We start from the raw sequence: 20,306 nt of genomic DNA on the forward strand, positions 1-20,306 counted from the left end.
TCAACAGAAGAGATTTGCTGCTGTGAAAATGGTGTTTGTTAAAGAGGAGAATGAGGAGGACACGAGTGAACCAGAACTTTGGAGAATAAAACAAGAGGAACCAGAAACTTGGAAAATAAAACATGAGGAATCAGGAGGTTGGTGTTTATTCTTTATGCATCTTTAATGACCGTTTGTGTCACATCTGGCTAACAAAGCTTTAACCCTTTGGAGTCTAAGGTTTTTTTTTTTTGAAGTACATATTACTTACTCATTGACTATGGATTCCTGAACTAAAATAAACTAGATTAAGTACTAATCTCAGTTAGCATGACAGAGGTTGCCTATAAAAAATGGAGTGAACAAAGAAAAGCTTAAAATTGAATGGGAAGAGAAAACAAAAGCAGTGGAAAATAAAACTCCAATAAAAAACAAAAAACACAAAGTGTTACTAAGGAAGAGAACTTCTTTGCAAAATGCAAATGCAATATATCAAAAACCACTGCATCTTTTTGTTTCCTTGTCTTCACTGTATGCATACTTAACTAAACAAATTATAAACCACAAACCTCTTTTTGTTTTCATTTAAAAAATATAAAACATTAACATGTGGTTTAGGCAATTTGTCCACATATACTCTAATTATCTTCACTGTATGAATAATAAAGTGAAATATTACATAAAGTACAACTTTACTGTTTTGTTAAATAGCATGTCAGTTTTAATGAACAATAATAGCTTTTTTAAAAGTAATAGGTATGTAGTAGGAAATAGTGACAAAAGCAAAGAATTCAGTCAAATGTGCTTTTAACATACTATATCTGTATTTAAAAAATATATATTTAGTTACAAATAGAAATACACTTGAACCCTAATTTTAAACATTTTTAAAAATAGTTTAAAGTATAATAGTAATATATTAAAAATATGTACAAATTGTGAAAAAAGTGTGCTAAAATACAATTTAAGGACAGTAAGTGCACTTCCCTAATGTACTTAAAGTGCTCTATTTGCACGCACTAATTTTGTACTTAATGTACAAAGTTATTCTTTAGTACTTCTTGAGATAAACTTAAGATCATCTAAGTGTACTCAACTGTGCTATTTTGAGACACCATGAAGATGAACTAAAATGTGCTTTTAACATACTATCTCAGCATTTCCAAAAATGTATTTTGTTACCACTTATAATACAATTGAAACATATTTCATAAACCTTTAAATATACTAATTATACATAAAAAATAAACATATTATTTCAAATACGTTAATAATATATAACAATTGTATACAAAGCGCATTTATAATGTATTGCCCACATATTTTTATTAATAAAAAATACACTTGTTGATTAGTAAAAATACTTGCAAAGTTACTTAAAGTCTGTTGAGAGACCATCACAATAAAGAGTCAGCAGATATTAAGCAGACAGTCTACTAATACTCCACTGAGAGTAAGTTGACATGTAGGTGCAATGTTACTTAGTGTCAATAATGTTCGAAAGGGACCATTAACATAAAGTGTTACCAGATTAGATGAAAACATATGAAACACAACTTTGTGATCAGCCCAAACGGTATGACCTGGATCAAATAATAGATTCTTGAGACAAAATATTACCTGTTATATAGACCAAAAACCAATTATATTTCAATTTTTAAGAACTAGAGACATTAGAGCCATAGGCAAATGTCAGAAGGACTAGCGGAAATGACATCTCCTGAAAACGGCAAAGCACATTTGCAAAATAGGCCCTATCTTTATAAATAAACCACAGATTTAAAATAGTCTTAAAACTACATTTCATGGCACAATAACTGTAATATTTTGAAAATTACCCAGGTTTTCTCCTTCATTTTGCACAAGTCACCTCTTGACGATAAAAGGGGCGGAGCAAGAACATCCGCTGCAGTTGTAGATTTAGTTTGTTGTAATAGAGAAACATCTTTACAGCTGTTGCATAATATAGATGGAGCAGCAAATAATAAGTGAAGTAGTTGATCAACCATATTTAATAGTTCTCCTTATAGAAACGAGAGATTTGTGTATATAATGTTTTAAAAGTTATATTTTGAAGACCATGTACCTCATTCATGAAAATGTATGCGATTTGCATCAAAAGTAACACAATTCTTATTTTCAAGTTGTCTTTCCGCTGTTGCACTGGGGTTCGCGTTTATGTACTTCCCTTTTTTCAGGTTTTGTTTTTCAAACTACTGACAAACTCATTTTGCTTTTGTTTTTAGAGTTTTTTGAAGAAAGTGAGGAGAACGAAATATTGAATGAGAATGAGAGAAAGAATCATATCAAAACCGAAGAAACACCTTTGAGTTGCTCTCAAACCAAACAAGAAGCCTTAAAGAAAAGAGGAGCCAAGAAATATTTCACCTGCACCCAGTGTGGAAAGATTTTAACAAGCAAGCATAGTCTTATCCGTCACATGAACATCCACACTAGAGACGAACCGTACTCGTGTGATCAATGCGGCAGAAGATATATGACGGCTTCGGTCCTGAAGAAACACCTGAGAGTTCATGCAACGAAGGAACAACGGAAAATGCACACTGGTGCGAGAGAGTACATGTGCTTTGAGTGTGAAAAGACTTTTACTTCAGCAAAGTGTTTAAAACTGCATGAGAGTACCCACACTGGAGAAAAACCTTTCAAGTGTTCACACTGCGACATGAGATTCAGTGATTCAGCAAATCAGAAAACGCATGAGAGGATCCACACTGGAGAGAAACCGTATCACTGCACTGAATGTGGGCAGCAATTCAATCGTTCATCTGCTTTACACAGTCATACACAAAACTATCACAGTAAGTATTCAAGATTCAACTGAGATTCTGATCCCTGGAAAACAGTGTCAAAACACTTTATTTTTCTTCACTGTTGTTTTTGACTCATTATTCGTCAACTTAAGATTTATTTAGGAACTAGAGGTGCATGATGCACTGTCATATAGCCTTGCAACTGATCCTTATTTGCTTTTCTTGTGAGAAGGGATGAACATGGGCCCTCAAAAGCATCGTTAGCCAACTACACTCTTAAAAAATAAAGGTGCTTTAAAAGGTTCTTCACAGCAATGCCATAGAATAACCATTTTTGGTTTCACATAGAACCATTCAGTCAAAGATTCTTTAAAGAACCATATCTTTCTTTTTTTATAATCTGAATAACCTTCTTTCGCCACAAAGAACATTTTGTGAAACTGAAAGGTTCTCCAGATGTTAAAGGTTCTTTATGGAACCATTTAGACCAAAAAGGTTCTTCTATGGCATCGCTAATCACCTGTATTTTTTAAGCGTGCATGGTCGTAAGTTCCTTTGTTAGCAACATCAGCGATTCTGTGTTTCCCGAAATCATCGTTCAAACGAGCATTTGCAAAAAAGCATAGTTTCTTGTTAGTAAGTCATATGGGCTTAAACAAATTCTGCTCTTGGCCACATGCGGTACAATCTATATCTTTCATTCTACCTAAATAGAATTGCATTTTAATCAAAAAAAATTTCCGGGTTTGTGCAACCATTTTAGAGACAAATTCAAGCAGTATTCCACATTAAAATGTTATTTTTAATGGGACAAAAAACAAAATATATCAACATATAATTTTGTAGTTACAACACTCATGCAAAAAAAAAAAAAAGACCTGTATAACCTGTAGATGGCAGCAGAGGAACACTCATTGGCCCAGTCGTTAAATTCTATTTTTTTTCTAGTTTTACTCTTTTGTGCATGGGTAAAAAAAAATCACAAACTTTTATTCACTTTGCGATTGAATCGCACATCAATTATAATCATGGTAGTTGTCAGACAGTTCAATATAATACTATAGAAGAATAATGGTACGTAAGGGTACAATATGTCAATTTTTCTATATGAAAATTTGATTTTGCACGTTACAGATATTAACAAATAGAAATTTTGTATGCTTCCCAACTCCAGCTCAGTGCATTAAATAAACAGTATTTGTAACTGAACTTAATGCAAAACCGAAGTAATTTTATGATTAAATTACCTTGATACCCCACTAATCTACTTCTGGTGCCACCATCTGTAAAAGTTAGTGGTGCTGCTTTCAAATGTTAGTCTGGAGTGGTTCACTTTTCTGAGCTTTTTACAAGAAAATGAAAATGAGCTTTTTTCACTTTTATTTCAGAGTTGATTGAAGAAAATGAGGAGAATGGAGAGTCAAGTGAAGCTGAGGAGGAAAATCATGTCAAAACTGGAGAAAAACATTTGAGTTGCTCTCAAACCAAACAGAAAGATAAAAAGAAAAGAAGAGCCAAGAATCCTTTCATCTGCACTCAGTGTGGAAAGCGTTTGAGAAGCAAATTTCATCTTGAGCGTCACATGAACGCTCATACACGAGAGAAACGGTTCACTTGTGATCAGTGTGGAAAGAGTTTCACAAAATGTTGTTTCTACAAACAATTGTGTCTACAAAATTTGATAGAACATCAGAAAATGCATGCTGTGGGAGAGTACGTGTGCTTAAAGTGTGAAAAGACGTTTACTTCAGCGTTCGGTTTAAAAGTACATGAGAGGATCCACTCTGGAGTGAAACCTTGTAAGTGTTCACACTGTGACAAGAGATGCAATAGATCAGGAGATCTTAAAACACATGAGAATATCCACTCTGGAGAGAAACCTCATAAGTGTTCACACTGTGACAAGAGATTCAATAAATTAGGAGATCTTAAAAAACATGAGAATATCCACACTGGAGAGAAACCTCATAAGTGTTCACACTGTGACAAGGGATTCAGTAGATCAGGAGATCGGAAAACACATGAGAGGATTCACACTGGAGTGAAACCTTATAAGTGTTCACACTGTAACAAGAGATTCATTCAGTCATCACATATGAGAACACATGAGAGGATCCACACTGGAGTGAAACCTCATAAGTGTTCACACTGTGACAAGAGATTCAATAGAAAAGGAGATCTGAAAATACATGAGAGGATTCACACTGGAGTGAAACCGTTTAAGTGTTCACACTGTAGAAAGAGATTCAGAGTGTTAACAAATCTGTATAAACACGAGATGATCCACACTGGAGAGAAACCTCATGAGTGTTCACACTGTGACAAGAGATTCAGTAGGAAAGGAGATCTGAAAATACATGAGATGATCCACACTGGAGTGAAACCGTTTAAGTGTTCACACTGTAGAAAGAGATTCAGAGTGTTAACAACTCTGTATAAACACGAGATGATCCACACTTGAGAGAAACCGTATCACTGCACTGAATGTGGGATGTGTTTCAATCATTTATCTGCTCTATGCAGGCATACAAAAAACGTTCACAGTAAGGCCCCGTCCACACAGAGAAGCATTTATATATATACATAAACATTTTGTATCTAGGGTGATTTTCACTCCATGTTCTGCATTTTTATCAGTCTGTTGGTTTTTGTCATATTAAGAAAACGTACATACATTATTTTGCCTTTTTAAGAAAGCTTATTATTTATTCTTTTTGCGATGTAGTTTCCGCACAAAAGATGTGCAGATTTTATAAAGTGATCTAGCACCACCGTCGAAAAAAGTGGCAAGCGCACAGAAAAAGGCAGTATTTTCCATTAATTTCAACCAGTTAAAAAAAAATCAATTGCAGCTTTTTTGAGGCCATTTCTATGCTGTTATTTTAATGCATCAAAATGCACATACACAGATCTCTTCTCTCAAAGGTGGATTCTCTTTATTTTGCATATGACAATGGAAGTAAATCAGTTTTAACATAGCATAACAGTCGCAAATGTCCCGCAAAATCGCATCTACTGTCCCACAACAGATCTATTGTCAAGTGGTCAAATCGGCGTTTCATCAAAATGGATCCGGCATTTTGGGAGCCTGAAAACCAGTTTCCAGACTAAATAAATTAGAAAAGAACACATTATCTGAAGTTTTCACAGTGAATAAAGTTCATCTTCAAATCCAGCAGATTCGATGTTGAGATTCAGATCAACTCAAAAATGGAGTTCCTCCCCAAAGAACAACGTTAAGAAGTTTTATTATTGTATGCCATTTTGCTTCATGATGTAAACGATATTGTGTTTTGTTTTTATATGTTTCATATAATGTTCAATTGTCTTTTAATGCATGTATGCATATAGTTTGCTTACTTACAAACTGTTCTCGACACTTTTTAAGAGAGTGAGATTAATTTTTTTTATTTGTTGTTTTTAAAACAAGTTTTTCTTTCACGTAAGATGTATTTAGGTAAAGCTGATGCAAGACACAGTACACTATCACGTAGCTTTGCAACTGATCCGCTTGTAAGTAGGAATGAATACCTGAACCTTGTATTAAACAATCTGAGGCTAAATAGACCAGTATCGAAAAGTTTTTTTTTTTTGAGTCACCTTATTATTCACTGTTTATGTGATAGTTTATTTGTAACTGCAAATGTTTCAACAAAGATTTCATTAAAGGATATCACCGGAAGCAAAACTCACCTTTCCATCTTGTTTTGAACATTAATGTGTGTTGGCAGTCTGTGTACACAACCACCCTACAATGATAAAAATCCACCCAGTGGTATTTTTTTAAATCTTTAAATTATTTAAATAATATCCCCTTTTTAAAATCAGGTCATTCTCAGCTTCGTGTGGCGGCACACAGACAGAGGCCACTCCCACGTTAGTTGATTGAGGTGAGCGCCTTACCTTAGCCCCGCCCTCACCGAGCTGAAATAGTCCGACTCCGATCGCCATTGTATGACTAAGGTGCAGAGGAATACATGAATGTCTCTGATTGAGCGATTGAGGTATTGATGTTGTTGGATGTAATAATAAACATAGCAGTCCTCATTTACTCTCGACATCTGAGCCGCTGGAGACCCGGAGGATTAACGTTACTTTTGTTTTCGAAAGCAAAGCGCCGAACCCGGTCTACATATCCGTTTATGTTCATGTGAATCACTTGTGATGCAGCTTCACCCACAGCAGAAGTGAGTATAAGGGTTTTTATGCATCTTTGCAAATGGCCGTTCTTAATAATGTGTTGGTTAGCTAAAGTAAACATTACAGCTCATCATCCCACTGCAGAGAGGGGCGGGGCGAGCAGAGCTCATTAGCATTTAAAAGTACATGCAACAGAATAGCTTGCTCTAAAAAGGGCTGATTTTACCTTGTCAAAATCAGCCATTTTTAGTGCAAGCTATTCTAGTGCTTTACACTACCATTGAGAAATTTAAACCAAAGTATGTTATAGAGTTCTCATTAAGACCGTAAAGAATCATATCAACTTGTGGAACATGGCTATCCAATAAGCCCTGTAACAGCCTGCATTTTGAAGCAGTAAATTACTTAAATGTTGGTTAAAGTAATATATATGTAACATTTTGCTCCTATATGAAAACTGTATAGCTTTCGTTGGACTAATCCCCCTTGATAACCTCCTCTTGCTGGGGTGCGCCGAAAGACTTTGATCTTGTGTCGACGATAGCCTGAAATATTGTCAAAAACACCTATTATTGGCACTATTACAAAGATTTGCCATTTTCAATTAATGTCGACCTGTTGCATTCTTATTGTTAATAGACCTACTATTATGACGCTTTATTAGGCTAAATTAAAATTAGAGCAAATTAGTGTGCCGCAATAATTACCACATAACTGGCACGCTGCAAGGATAACAAAAGATTAAGCTATTTATATTTCAGTAAAAAAATGTAAAGGTCTTTTAACATTTTAGTCATATTTAAAAAATCAATGAAATGAACTAGCTCCTAAATCTGTGAAACGTTAGGAGTAGTGGAGAGGACTCCTAACTCACTAAGACCAAATCCCAACTATCATAAAATGGCTGTTGCTGGCAATCTGCCTCTGAACTTAAACTTTTTTTTTTCTTCAGAAACACTCATTTAGGATTTGCACACATTTTCCCGTGCCACTTTTTTTGGTTTTGAAAGTTATCCCAAATCCAAATTTCCCTTTGATGATATCCTTGATTTCATTAACAAGTCGGGCAACAAGTGTTCTTGCGTGCAGTTTGATTTTCTTTAAAGTTTGCGTATCTTACTATCAGCCATGTTAATAAAAAGGCTGTTTATATGCTTAGCAGCTAATTGTTTATGAGAAACACAAATGTAAAAGGCTGACAATCACCTGAACATATACTTATTTAATTTAATTTTGCTCACATTTTCATTTTTAATCATGAAGGACGAGCATACTGTTTATGCATTTATTTATGAAGAGAACAGATTACCAGACATGTTTCATGTTCAACACCACAGTGACAAAAACAACAAAACATGCCAGAGCTGGGTAAAAAAAATATATATATATATCGATTACTAGTTTTGAATAGATTGTAATTTTTATGAACAAATATCTATTCTTAAATCCCAATCGATCTTTTGGTAAATGCTGTTTTCAGCTGATAAATGAACAGTTCATAGTGTGCCTCCCTTGTAACTTTCAATATGAATATGAGATTTCCAATTCTGTCCATTTCATTAGGGAATTAAAGTAATAAATATCGTCGTGGCACTCTTTGATGAGGCATAATAGATCGCTGTTAAACTGGGCACTTGCATGTATGCAGTCAAACACATTCATAAGATTCATAAGTTTCATTTTTGTTCTGGATCCTGTGCTCTGCTGCCACACTGGACAGGGGTGGGAATTACAGCTATCAATTACAATACATCACCCTTAGAGTAATCAGTCAAAGTGACGGACAGCCTTCAGATTTCTCAGCATGTCTTAACATGTGCTTCTCAAGGGTTGTTTTACGTGTAAAAGACTTTCCACACTCAGAGCAGGAGAAAGGCTTTTCCCCAGCATGACTTAACAGGTGATACCTAAGGTTTGTTTTACGTGTAAAAGACTTTCCACACTGAGAGCAGCTGAAAGGCTTTATTCCAGCATGAATTTTCATGTGATTCATCAGGCTCCCCTTTTGTATGAAAGCCTTTCCGCACTGAGAGCAGCTGAAAGGCCTTTTGACGTCTGTTTGATTGCTGCAACTCATTGATGTTTCTCCATCGAGACCACAATCTTTCTGATCCTGGTGTTGCTCCTCCACCTCAGTCAGATCTTGTCTTTCTTCTTTCACTTCCTTCAGGCCTAAAATCAAAACATTAAAGCGATGAAAATCAATTGGGAAATAAAAGCAAAAATATTTTTGGACAGACTAAACCATTGTCAAAACTGTCCCTGTTCACACAGATCTATGGTAATGACTAAAACACACAAAAACATGAAAGGATTTAAAGACAAAAAAAATCTGATTGAATAAACAAGGTTACTTCCATGTTATGACAGTGCTGTCAGGTTTGTATCTTAAAGCAGGGCTCGAAATTGCAACCATTTTGGTCGCATATGCTCCCGAAATGTAATCTGTGCGACCCCAAAATACATTTGGGAGCATTTGTGCGAGTGCAAATAATTGATGTGGTGCGACCATTTAAATTCTCTGCTAAACATTCATGGATTTCAGCACAGTGATCTAATATAATGACCGGTCCACCATTCTAAAATCTATCCTATTATTCAACAATAAATAAATAAATATATTTATAAAAGTTTAAAATTAGGGTTCAAGCGTATTTCTATAGTTGTAACTAAATATATATATTTTTTAAATACAGATATAGTATGTTAAAAGCACATTTTAGTTCAATAACATGGTGTCTCAGAATAGCACAGTTGAGGACACTTAGATGATCTTAAGTTTATCTTCAAATATACTTAATACTATTTTTTAGTACAAGAAGTACAAAATTAGTGTGCGAAAATAGAGCACTTTTAGTACATTACTGAAAAGTATACTTAACTAAGTGTATTTTAGTGCACTTTTTTTTTTTTACCTGGTACAACACACACACACACATACCTCAAGGCAATAATGTTTTGTTAGAATTACCACACTCAAAATCAATTTAAGTGTTAGTGCTAATAATGCATTCATATTAAGTGTACTTAAGTACAACTTTTGAGAAAATGTACTTCTACTACGATACATTACTAATAGATTTTTTATATATTAACTTATTTTAAATTTAGGATTAGTATGTAAACAGTCTACTAAAAGTCAACTAATGTTTAAAGCACACTTTTGAAAAACACACTAATAAAACTCTTTTGTATGTTTTTTTCTGTAGTATACTTCATTTTTGTCCACTAAAAATTTAAGTATTACTGGTATTTAGTAAAAATTTTTCAAGTGTACTAAAGTCCTACTGAAGTGTAAACATACTTTTAATTAGTATATTTATAGTGGATAACCATCACATTTTTATTTAACACAAAAAAATAGCAATGTACTTCAAATGTATCTGCGGGTATTTAAATGTATTTATTGCATTTAAGTATAATTTTTCTTCACTTGGGACAGCAGGCTACACCATGCATGACAGTAGTTACCTGTGATTGGCCTGGCCGTGCGTCACTCAGAAAACCACAGGCCAATCAGAAGAAAGGCTCATGAATATTAATTAGATAAGCCAAAATCGACCTGTTCTTGACAGAGCTCCTAAAAGAGGAGCTGTAAAAATATATTGAGATGTTTTTTGGCACTTATACCACAAATATATATCCTTTAAGGACATCAACAGCTAAAATAAACCTCCAAATAGTGTACAATATGGGACCTTTAAAATTAGTCGACAAATATATTGTCCTAATTTTGACCTTTATGCACTGTGGTTTATGAAATGTGGTTTAATACACTACTAATCAAAAGTTTTTGATCAGTGAGGTTTTTAATTTTATTTTCTGTAACCAATCATTTCTGTATCAGAAGGATTTCTGAAGGATCATCACCTCTAATAGCTAGGCCTACATATTAGTACCTTAAGGGTACGAATTACTAAGGTACTTAATATGTACCTTATGAGGGATTCAGACTTGAAGAATCACCTGAAAGTCCATACAAAGGAAAAGCCACATTCATTTGTATGGAAAGAGTTTTTCTCTTCTACATCATTTAAAAGAGCATCAGAAAATACACACTGGTGTGAGAGAGTAAATGTGCTCTGAGTGTGAAGAGACTTATATTTCAGCACAGTGTTTGAAACAGCACCAGAGAATTCACACTGGAGAAAAAAGCAATTTTTAACACTGGGTGCTTTTCATTTCTTATTTTTGCATCCTCGTTTCCTTTCCTTGCTTCCTTTCCTCGCATCTTAGCTCCACCCCCTTAGGATACGAGGGAAGGATTCAAGGAAAGGAAATGATGATGGAGAAATCAAAGGAGGAACACTGGAATATTCTTGACCACTCAAGCGTCACTTCAAAGCGTCATCAGCTGAGCTAAAGGAATCTGCCCATAGTTATTTATTTAAGGCATTCATAATAATTATTAACAAAGCAAGATGCCCTGTTTAAATATATGACATTATTTACACTGCAAATGAAAAATATAAATGTAAATTATTATGACACATCCGAAGGGAGAGGAGTGCGTCACGTTTAGTCGATAAAACACTTCCGCATAGGATACACCTGTGTGTCCTCGCTCAAGACTCCTCAGGAAGCCTCCTCAGTCCTCGATCCTCGCCTCCTCACGGTGCAATTAGAGAATTGAGATGTCCTACAAGATGGCTGAGCTCGATCGGTTTCCAGGTCATAGGATAGAGGACGGAGGAGCGAGGAAACGAGGAGGGATATTGAAAAGCACCCACTGTGCGAGATTCAGTCTGTCACAGTGAAGTGCATTGTGGGTAGTGTAGTTCGGGACATGTGCTAATGTGATGTGCGCTCTCACAGTGTGCAGGGCAGGTGAAATCGGAGGAAAAAGTTTGTATTCTGCTCTGTTTTAAGTTAACTCAAGTCAGTCCACCCAGGAGCACCCACCCACCCAAAAAAAAGAAAGTCATATGAATTGTAAACAACATGAGGGTGAAGAAATTATGAATAAAACTTTAACAGCTGCGAGTATCTTTAGGCCTCTTGTATAGAGGTGGTGGAACAAAAAAATGACACGTGTACACAAAAGATGTCATTGAACTATAATGGTACACGCCTTACACAGCAAGTTAGGTGGCATTTCAACCTGGCATGACCAGTTCTGTGTGCAGAAATTGCTTATATCTGAAACTAACACAACAGTTCAGTAGCTATTGTAATTGCCGTGATCGTGTCAAGGATAACATAACACACAAAACATCAACTTTGCACTTGAGATAAAAGATGGAGAAGAAAGATATAACCTGCAGGTAATACCACCACCAAACGTTCTCCTGTAGACATTTAATGTAGCGCTATATTATTTTTAATATATTTATTATTATTCCCAGAAAACAAGATGTAATATCTTAAGTTGTTTTGCTTATGTAGTAAATGCATCTGTATATACTGAATATATATATATATATATATATATATAATTCAAACGATTTTCCTTTTTCATGCATAGTACATCAAGAGTGCTTTGCTCACAGGAATATCCAGATCATATGGTTTTATAGACTTTTCTATCTTTCTGTAGATATTTCGTACATGGTGTTTGTAACAAGGGGAATGACTGTGAGTTCTCTCATGATCTTCAAAACAGCAGGAGTGATATGATCTGTAAATACTACAAGAAGGGACAAAAATGTTCCTATGGTGACAAGTGCAGGTGAGTTTTATGACAAGGTGGATTACAAGCCAAGCATATTCCATTATTCTTGTGGTTGAAACATGCATCTGTCTATTGGCAATGCAAACCTTTTTCAAATATTTACCTGTAGAGATCAATGATAATCAAATATAATGGATTGATTAAAAAGTTGAATTGAATTGTTAATTTAAAGTTTTGTGTTTCTTTATTAGATATGACCACAAAAAAACCCACCCCCCACCACCACCATCCCCTCCACCACCCACAGTCTAAGTAGTGACCAGCAGATCACATGAACAGAGCCAGATGTCCAGGAGCCTAAGTTCCAGGATCCGGACCTAAAGAAGAAAATCATGACTGTTTCATGACTCCTCCCCAATTATAACTTGGACATAAAATATATAACGATCATATCTTTAGATCAAAACAGACATGTTATCGTGAAACTTGTGTTATTTTGTTATGATGTCGTGATCATGAAAAGTAAATATAAACATCTTTAAGACTACTTCATTGTGACTTGACTACCATTCTTAACATGGTCTGTATACAAATCTAGGGACAATCAACTGTAGTGATGACTACAGAGTTTTCAAACAACTTTGTAGTCATCACTACAGTAGATTGTCCTTTTAAACAGCTGTGAGTGAAGTGCTTATTGAGGCGTTGTGTCTTTAGTCCTCTCATATACAGTAGAGGTGGTGGAGCAAGAAATGACACGTGTAGATGAGAGATGTCATTGAACTATAATGGTACACGTCAGTATCACAGCAAGTTAGGTGGCATTTCAAACTGCCATGTTTGGTGTGGAGAACTTGTTTATCTGAAGCTAACCCAACAGTTCAGTAGCTATTGTAGTTGCTGTGATCTTGTCAAGGATTTGGGCTGGTCGACCAAAATTACCCCAAGAGCGCAGCGACGACTCCACCATAAGAAAGAGACTGGGCAGAAATGGCCTGCATGGCAGAGTTCCAAGACAAAAACCGCTGCTGAGCAAAAAGAACATAAAGGCTCGTCTCAGTTTTGCCAGAAAACATCTTGATGATCCCCAAGACTTTTGGGAAAATACTCTGTGGACTGATGAGACAACTTTTTGGAAGGTGTGTGTCCCATTACATCTGGCATAAAAGCATAAAAGTAACACAGCATTTCAGAAAAAAGAACATGCAACCAACAGTAAAATCTGGTGGTGGTAGTGTGATGGTCTGGGGCTGTTTTGCTGCTTCTGGACCGGGAAGACTTGCTGTGATCAATGGAACTATCAATTCTGCTGTCTACCAAAGAATCCTGAAGGACAATGTCCGGCCATCTGTTCATGACCTCAAGCTGAAGAGAACTTGGGTTCTGCAGCAGGACAATGATCCAAAACGCACCAGCAAATCCACCTCTGAATAGCTGAAGAAAAACTAAATGAAGACTTTGGAGTGGCCTAGTCAAAGTCCTGACCTGACCTGACCTGAGATGCTATACCATGACCTTAAAAAGGCGGTTCATGCTCGAAAACCCTCCAATGTGGCTGAATTACAACAATTCTGCCAAGATGAGTGGGCCAAAATCCCTGCACAGTGCTGTTACAGACGTATTGCAAGTTATCGCAAACACTTGATTGCAGTTGTTGCTGCTAAGGGTGGCCCAACCAGTTATTAAGTTTAGGGGGCAAACACTTTTTCACACAGGGCCATGTGGGTTAGGATTTTGTTTTCCCTTCATAATAAAAACTTTTTTTTTTCCAGTGTATTTTCCACCAACAGAGCCAGCAGCCCAAGAGCCTTAGTTCAAGGATCCGGACCTAAAGAAGAAAATCATGACTATTTCATGACTCCTCCCCAATTTTGTTGTCATCACTACAGTAGTTGTCCCTTTAACAGCTGTAAGTAAAGTGCTCATAGAGACGTTGTGTCTTTAGTCCTCTCATATTGTGGTGGTGGAGCCCCTATAAAAAAAATGACTGGTGTACACAAGAGATGTCATAGGACTTTGTAGTCATCACTACAGGAGATACATGTATTGATCATACAGGCCCAATTACCATTAAATTCCATTCAAATTTATCTGTGAAGATCCTTTCACAATACATATTGTTTCAAAGCAGCTTTACCGAAAATGCAGTGAGCTCATTAAGCAGTTATTACAAGTTATGATCAGATATACATTTTGGGTAAATTTGTATGTTGATTCAGAGTTGGCATCATCTGAAGTCCTTGCAGAGGTCAATGCCATCTCTTTACAAGTGTTGGGTCATTTGAAGTCTTCCTAAGAGGCTGGATCCACACTGGAGCTGGTGTAAACATCTAGTTACCTCATTTCAAGCAAAAGATCATGTGTTTATGAGATTCAATATATGAATGCTTGGTCAAATCAACACGTTCTCATTCTCAACTCATCACATTTTGATGCTTACTCAAGACCCCTTGGTGTCAATTTTTGATGTGTTTTTTTTTTTTTTTTTATGGACAGGGTACCCCTTTAGTGTCTCTTGACGTGACATGCAGGGTTTGGTTTACATGCATTTGTCACAATAAATATTATTTATTATGAATTAATTAAAAAATGGCAAAATTATTACTCAATGTATAACTTAATCATGACAATTAAATTCCCAATGCTTTTTGTGTCTGCATATTGACACGAAGGTTTCTTATTTAAAGCATTTCATTTATTTACGCTAAAGGGGAATCATGTGCATCATAAAGTAACCCCAAAAGGTCCTGACCATCAATATGTGACGGGTTGGGGGTGAGAATGTGCTGGTAAAATGTGTCTTTTATCTATATTTAAACTCTGTAGTGGACTCAAAAATATTTAGTGGATCAAAAATGACCAACCATAGGAAATGAATAGGAAATCGACAAAAAACACAAACATTCGAAGAATTTTCATTCTGATGAAAGTTTAATACAAAGTCTTAATGGATTATAGCCTAGAAAGTGCAAAGTGCGCTCCCCTTATTATCACTACAAAGAATCACTCATCTTAGTCCATCACAATCTCACAAAGTTCCATTATAATTAACAAAGCTCTTTAAACTACACAATCAAATATATTTACATCGCATCTGCACTTAATTAGTCATGAGATGATTTACGAGCGTGCAAAACTGCACTTTCAGAGGTGAGTCAATTCTGATTAACTCAAACATTTCTGATTGGCCGTTGTGTTCCATAAATCAACAGATATGTCTGTGATTGGCTGCATTGCTCAGCGCTGCTAAACCACATTCGATAGTTTGCCAGGTCAATGGCTTTTACTTTCATTTGAGGGTATTTAGCACTGTCTAGTACCCCCATACTTTCCGTGACTCCCCTCTAATGTCACCCATTATTATTATATATTATTATGTTAGTTCAAATGTTAAAATGTTAATGTTCCCATAATGCTTGTGTAACATTTCTTTAACCTCTTTATGTGCTGTCCGTTATTAACCATCCTGCAAACCCATGACCCAGTACCAGTACCTTTACAAAAATAACAAACCATGAACTATTAAAAAAAAAGTATTTTGGGACATATTCCATTAGGATTTAGTAGTTTAAACAATCCCCCAATAGAAAGTGACAAATTACCAGTAGAAACCCATTCGGGTCCATTACAATTTTCACTAAAGATTCAATAAAAGTCCTATTATAACCTGTAAAGTTTTGTACAGATTTTGTGAAGGTGTCTATTCAGCAATGTATTTAGTCTATTTTATTGTTGTTGTTTTTTGTTGTTTTTTTCCAGCAGGGTAGTATAAGCAGCATGGAAATTGTGTGTGTAAAGGCTAATCATTATTATTATTTAAAACAAAAAAAAAACATATCTTGTTTGATCTATTGTTTAATTAAAAATAGTCTGAGCACATCAACAATCATATGCAGATTTAATAGGATTAACTCTGTCCATTAATGTAAGATTATAATACTCAGATTTTACATTTCTTCAGCACCAAATAAAAATGATTTATGGCTCTGAATTGGGTTATATAAAGCAATATCCTCTTTAGTTATTCTTTTCACCACAGAATATGATGTTATACACTGCAAAATACAATATCAATTTCAATAAAGTTTAATCCTCAAAAGCAGCTTTTCAGCCTGTTTAATATTTTGGATTTAGTTCATTTTTTTAAGGCTACATCCTATCAGTATCATGTGTTTTTATTGATCTTAATTTCCATATTTACATGCTGCAACGTTGTATTATTTTCTTTTTTTGTTTGTTAACAATTATTAAGTGATTTTTATACCCCCCACCCAACAGCAATCTGTCAAAGTGACGGACAGCCTTCAGATTTCTCAGCATATCTTAACATGTGCTTCTGAAGGGTTGTTTTACGTGTAAAAGACTTTCCACACTGAGAGCAGGTGAAAGGCTTTTCCCCAGCATGACTTAACAGGTGATACCTAAGGTTTGTTTTACGTGTGAAAGTGCTTCCACACTGAGAGCAGCTGAAAGGCTTTTCTGAAGTGTGTGTTAGCAAATGATTCTTTAGGCTTCCTTTCTGTGTAAAAGTCTTTCCACACTCAGAGCAGCTGAAAGGCTTTTCCTCAGCATGAATTAACATGTGCTTCTTCAGGGTTGCTTTACATATGAAACTCTTTCCACACTGAGCGCAGGTAAAGGGCTTTATTTCATCATGAATTAACATGTGAGTCTTAAGGTATCTTTTACGTGTGAAACTCTTTCCACACTCAGAGCAGCTGAAAGGCTTTTCTGAAGCGTGAGTTGTCATGTGATCCACAAGGTCTCCTTTCTCTGTAAAGCTATTTCCACACTCAGAGCAGCCGAAAGACTTTATCCCAGTGTGAATTAACATGTGATTCTTAAGGTTTGCTTTACGAGTGAAAGAGTTTCCGCACTCAGAGCAGGTGAAAGGCTTTTCTGAAGTGTGAGTTAACAAATGATCTTTAAGTTGCCTTTTCTTTGTGAAACTCTTTGCACACTCAGAGCAGACAAAAGGCTTTATTCCAGCGTGAATTAACATGTGAGTCTTAAGGTATCTTTTACGTGTGAAACTCTTTCCACACTCAGAGCAGCTGAAAGGCTTTTCTGAAGCGTGAGTTGTCATGTGATCCACAAGGTCTCCTTTCTCTGTAAAGCTATTTCCACACTCAGAGCAGCCGAAAGACTTTATCCCAGTGTGAATTAACATGTGATTCTTAAGGTTTGCTTTACGAGTGAAAGAGTTTCCGCACTCAGAGCAGGTGAAAGGCTTTTCTGAAGTGTGAGTTAACAAATGATCTTTAAGTTGCCTTTTCTTTGTGAAACTCTTTGCACACTCAGAGCAGATAAAAGGCTTTATTCCAGCGTGAATTAACATGTGATTCTTAAGGTTTCCGTTACACGTGAAAGTGCTTCCGCATTGAGAGCAGCTAAAAGGCTTTTCCCCAGTATGGATTCTCATGTGTTGCAGAAGGTGTACTTTCTGTGTGAACGCGTTTCCACACTGAGAGCAGCTGAAAGGCTTTTTTGAAGTGTGAGTTACCAAATGAGCCTTAAGGTGTCCTTTCAATGTAAAACTCTTTCCACACTGAGAGCAGCTGAAAGGCTTTATTCCAGCATGAATTTTCATGTGATTCATCAGGCTCCCCTTCTGTATGAAAGCCTTTCCACACTGAGAGCAGCTGAAAGGCCTTTTGACGTCTGTTTGATTGCTGCAACTCACTGATGTTTCTCCATCGAGACCACAATCTTTCTGATCCTGATGTTTCTCCTCCACCTCAGTCAGATTTGGTCTTTCTTCTTTAACTTCCTGCAGGACTAAAATCAAAACATTAAAGTGATGAAAATCAATTGGTAAATAAAAGGAAAACATTTGTGGACATACTAAACCATTGTCAAAACTGTCCCTGTTCACACAGATCTATGGTAATGACTAAAACACACAAAAACATGAAAGATTTTAAGACAAGGTTACTTCCATGTTATGACAGTGCTGTCAGGTTTATATCTTAAAGCAGGGCTCGTATGCTCCCGAAATGTAATCTGTGCGACCCCAAAAATATATTTGGCAAATAATTGTTGTGGTGCGACCATTTCATTTCTCTGCTAAACATTCATGGATTTCTGCAGTGATATGGTGACCGGTCCACCGTTCTAAAATCTATCCAACTATTCAACAATAAATAAATAATGAATCTTAAATTGGTTAATATTTTGCAGGCAGAGACAGATATTCACATGGATTTATTGTACAGGGAGGAAGGGAGCTAGAGTGGACTAGACAGCAAAACAAAAATAATCACAGTCACAACCTACTAATTTTAATAGTGTGTTCAATATTAAAGGTCCTATATTGTCAAAACCGAAATTTCCTGGCTTTTTTCATGATAACTAAGGTCAAGGGGCTATGTAACTACTGGAGGTAGGCCTACATATTAGTACCTTAAGGGTACGAATTACTAAGGTACTTAATATCAGGGGTAAAAATGGTTTAACAATGTCCTACTAATCAAGTGGCAAGCTGTTGTTCCCCAAAAGATACAATTTTGGCCCCTTTGTTTCTCTGTAACCTGGATGAGTGTTTTCCAGCCTGAAATTTCAAAGATGAATGAAGATTAAACACCAACCTCCGTGTTCCTCGTGTTTTATTCTCATAGATTCTGGTTCCTCATGTTTTATTTTAATAGACTCTGATTCCTCTTGTTTTATTCTCCAGGGTTCTGGTTCACTCGTGTCCTCCTCAATCTCCTCTTTAACAAACACCATCTTCACAGCAGCAGATCTCAGTTCAGATGATACTCCTCCAGATATTCCTGAGAATGTTACAGGTATTTGTTGACCTGATTCAAAAACTGCATTTTTCTATTTACAGAAACAGCGTTTTTAGAGGGAGGTTAAACTAATCTTCTTCCTCTGAGGTTTAATGGTGTTTGGCAAACAAAGGCATGTGTTTTAGCGCCAACCGCTGGACTGGAGTGTGAGAGAAGGGAAATAATGCGTCTATAAGGTGCACTGATTTGATTTGCTTTTAAAAAGCCGATCTCCACAAATAAATTAAAATACACTAAATAAATGGAAATAAACTCGAATGGTGTTTGATTAACACAAACAGTCTTTGTGAATGAGGATGACCTTTATTTTCGTTCACATTTTCATTTTTAATCATGAACCTATAGGACCAGCATATTTGTTTATGCATTTATTTATGAAGAGCACAGATTAACAGAGACTGCATTTTTCAAGTTTAACACCACACTCCACAGTGACAAAAACAACAAAACGTTAGAGCTGGGTAAAAAAAAAAAAAAAGATTTTTAGATTTGAATAGTTTGTCATTTTTATGAACAAACATCTATTCTAAAATCCCAACCGATCTTTTGGTAAATGCTGTTTTCAGCTGATGAATGAACAGTACATAACGGGCCTCCCTTGTTACTTTAATATGAAAAGTCTCAGATTTCAAATTCTGTCCATTCGATTCGGAAATTCAAGAAATAAATGCCGTTTTGGTGCTCTTTAATGTAGCATAATAGATCGCTGTTAAACTGGGTGCTTGCATGTACAATGAGGTCCATGAGTATTTGATCACCCTGTGATTTTGCAAGTTCACTTACTTAGAAATCATGGAGGGGTCTACAATTTTCAGCATAGGTGCATTTCCACTGTGAGAGACAGAATCTAAAAATAAAAACCCGGAAATCACATTGTATGATTTTTTGACAATTTATTTGTGAATTACTGTGTCAAATAAGTATTTGATCACTTGATCACAAAAAAATGTTAATATTTGGTACAGACGCCTTTGTTAACAATTACAGAGGTCAAACGGTTCCTGTAGTTCTTCG

At 35.8% G+C, this 20,306-nt stretch overlaps 3 protein-coding genes across 3 annotated transcripts in view; 1 reads left to right on the plus strand and 2 right to left on the minus strand.

Moving 5' to 3' along the window:
• The first annotated feature begins 12 nt into the window (after window positions 1-12).
• LOC141330763 (uncharacterized) lies at window positions 13-6,356 on the plus strand. The gene is made up of 3 exons (XM_073835546.1): window positions 13-137; window positions 2,226-2,798; window positions 4,139-6,356. Exons 1-3 carry the CDS (start codon window positions 29-31, stop codon window positions 5,209-5,211), a joined length of 1,755 nt encoding a protein of 584 aa, XP_073691647.1. The 5' UTR covers window positions 13-28; the 3' UTR covers window positions 5,212-6,356.
• A 2,208-nt stretch (window positions 6,357-8,564) lies between these two features.
• LOC141331173 (uncharacterized) overlaps window positions 8,565-20,306 on the minus strand; it is a 28,114-nt gene continuing 16,372 nt past the window's right edge. The window contains exon 4 of the mRNA XM_073836117.1: window positions 8,565-8,594. The gene's annotated coding sequence lies outside the window, so the exon portion shown is untranslated. The remainder of the gene's footprint in view (window positions 8,595-20,306) is intronic.
• LOC141330792 (uncharacterized) lies at window positions 16,784-19,364 on the minus strand. The gene is made up of 2 exons (XM_073835557.1): window positions 19,089-19,364; window positions 16,784-18,279 (listed from the first exon to the last, which is right to left on the minus strand). Exons 1-2 carry the CDS (start codon window positions 19,225-19,227, stop codon window positions 16,787-16,789), a joined length of 1,632 nt encoding a protein of 543 aa, XP_073691658.1. The 5' UTR covers window positions 19,228-19,364; the 3' UTR covers window positions 16,784-16,786.

Source organism: Garra rufa, chromosome 1 (assembly GCF_049309525.1).
Source record: "Garra rufa chromosome 1, GarRuf1.0, whole genome shotgun sequence".
Taxonomy (NCBI): domain Eukaryota; kingdom Metazoa; phylum Chordata; class Actinopteri; order Cypriniformes; family Cyprinidae; genus Garra; species Garra rufa.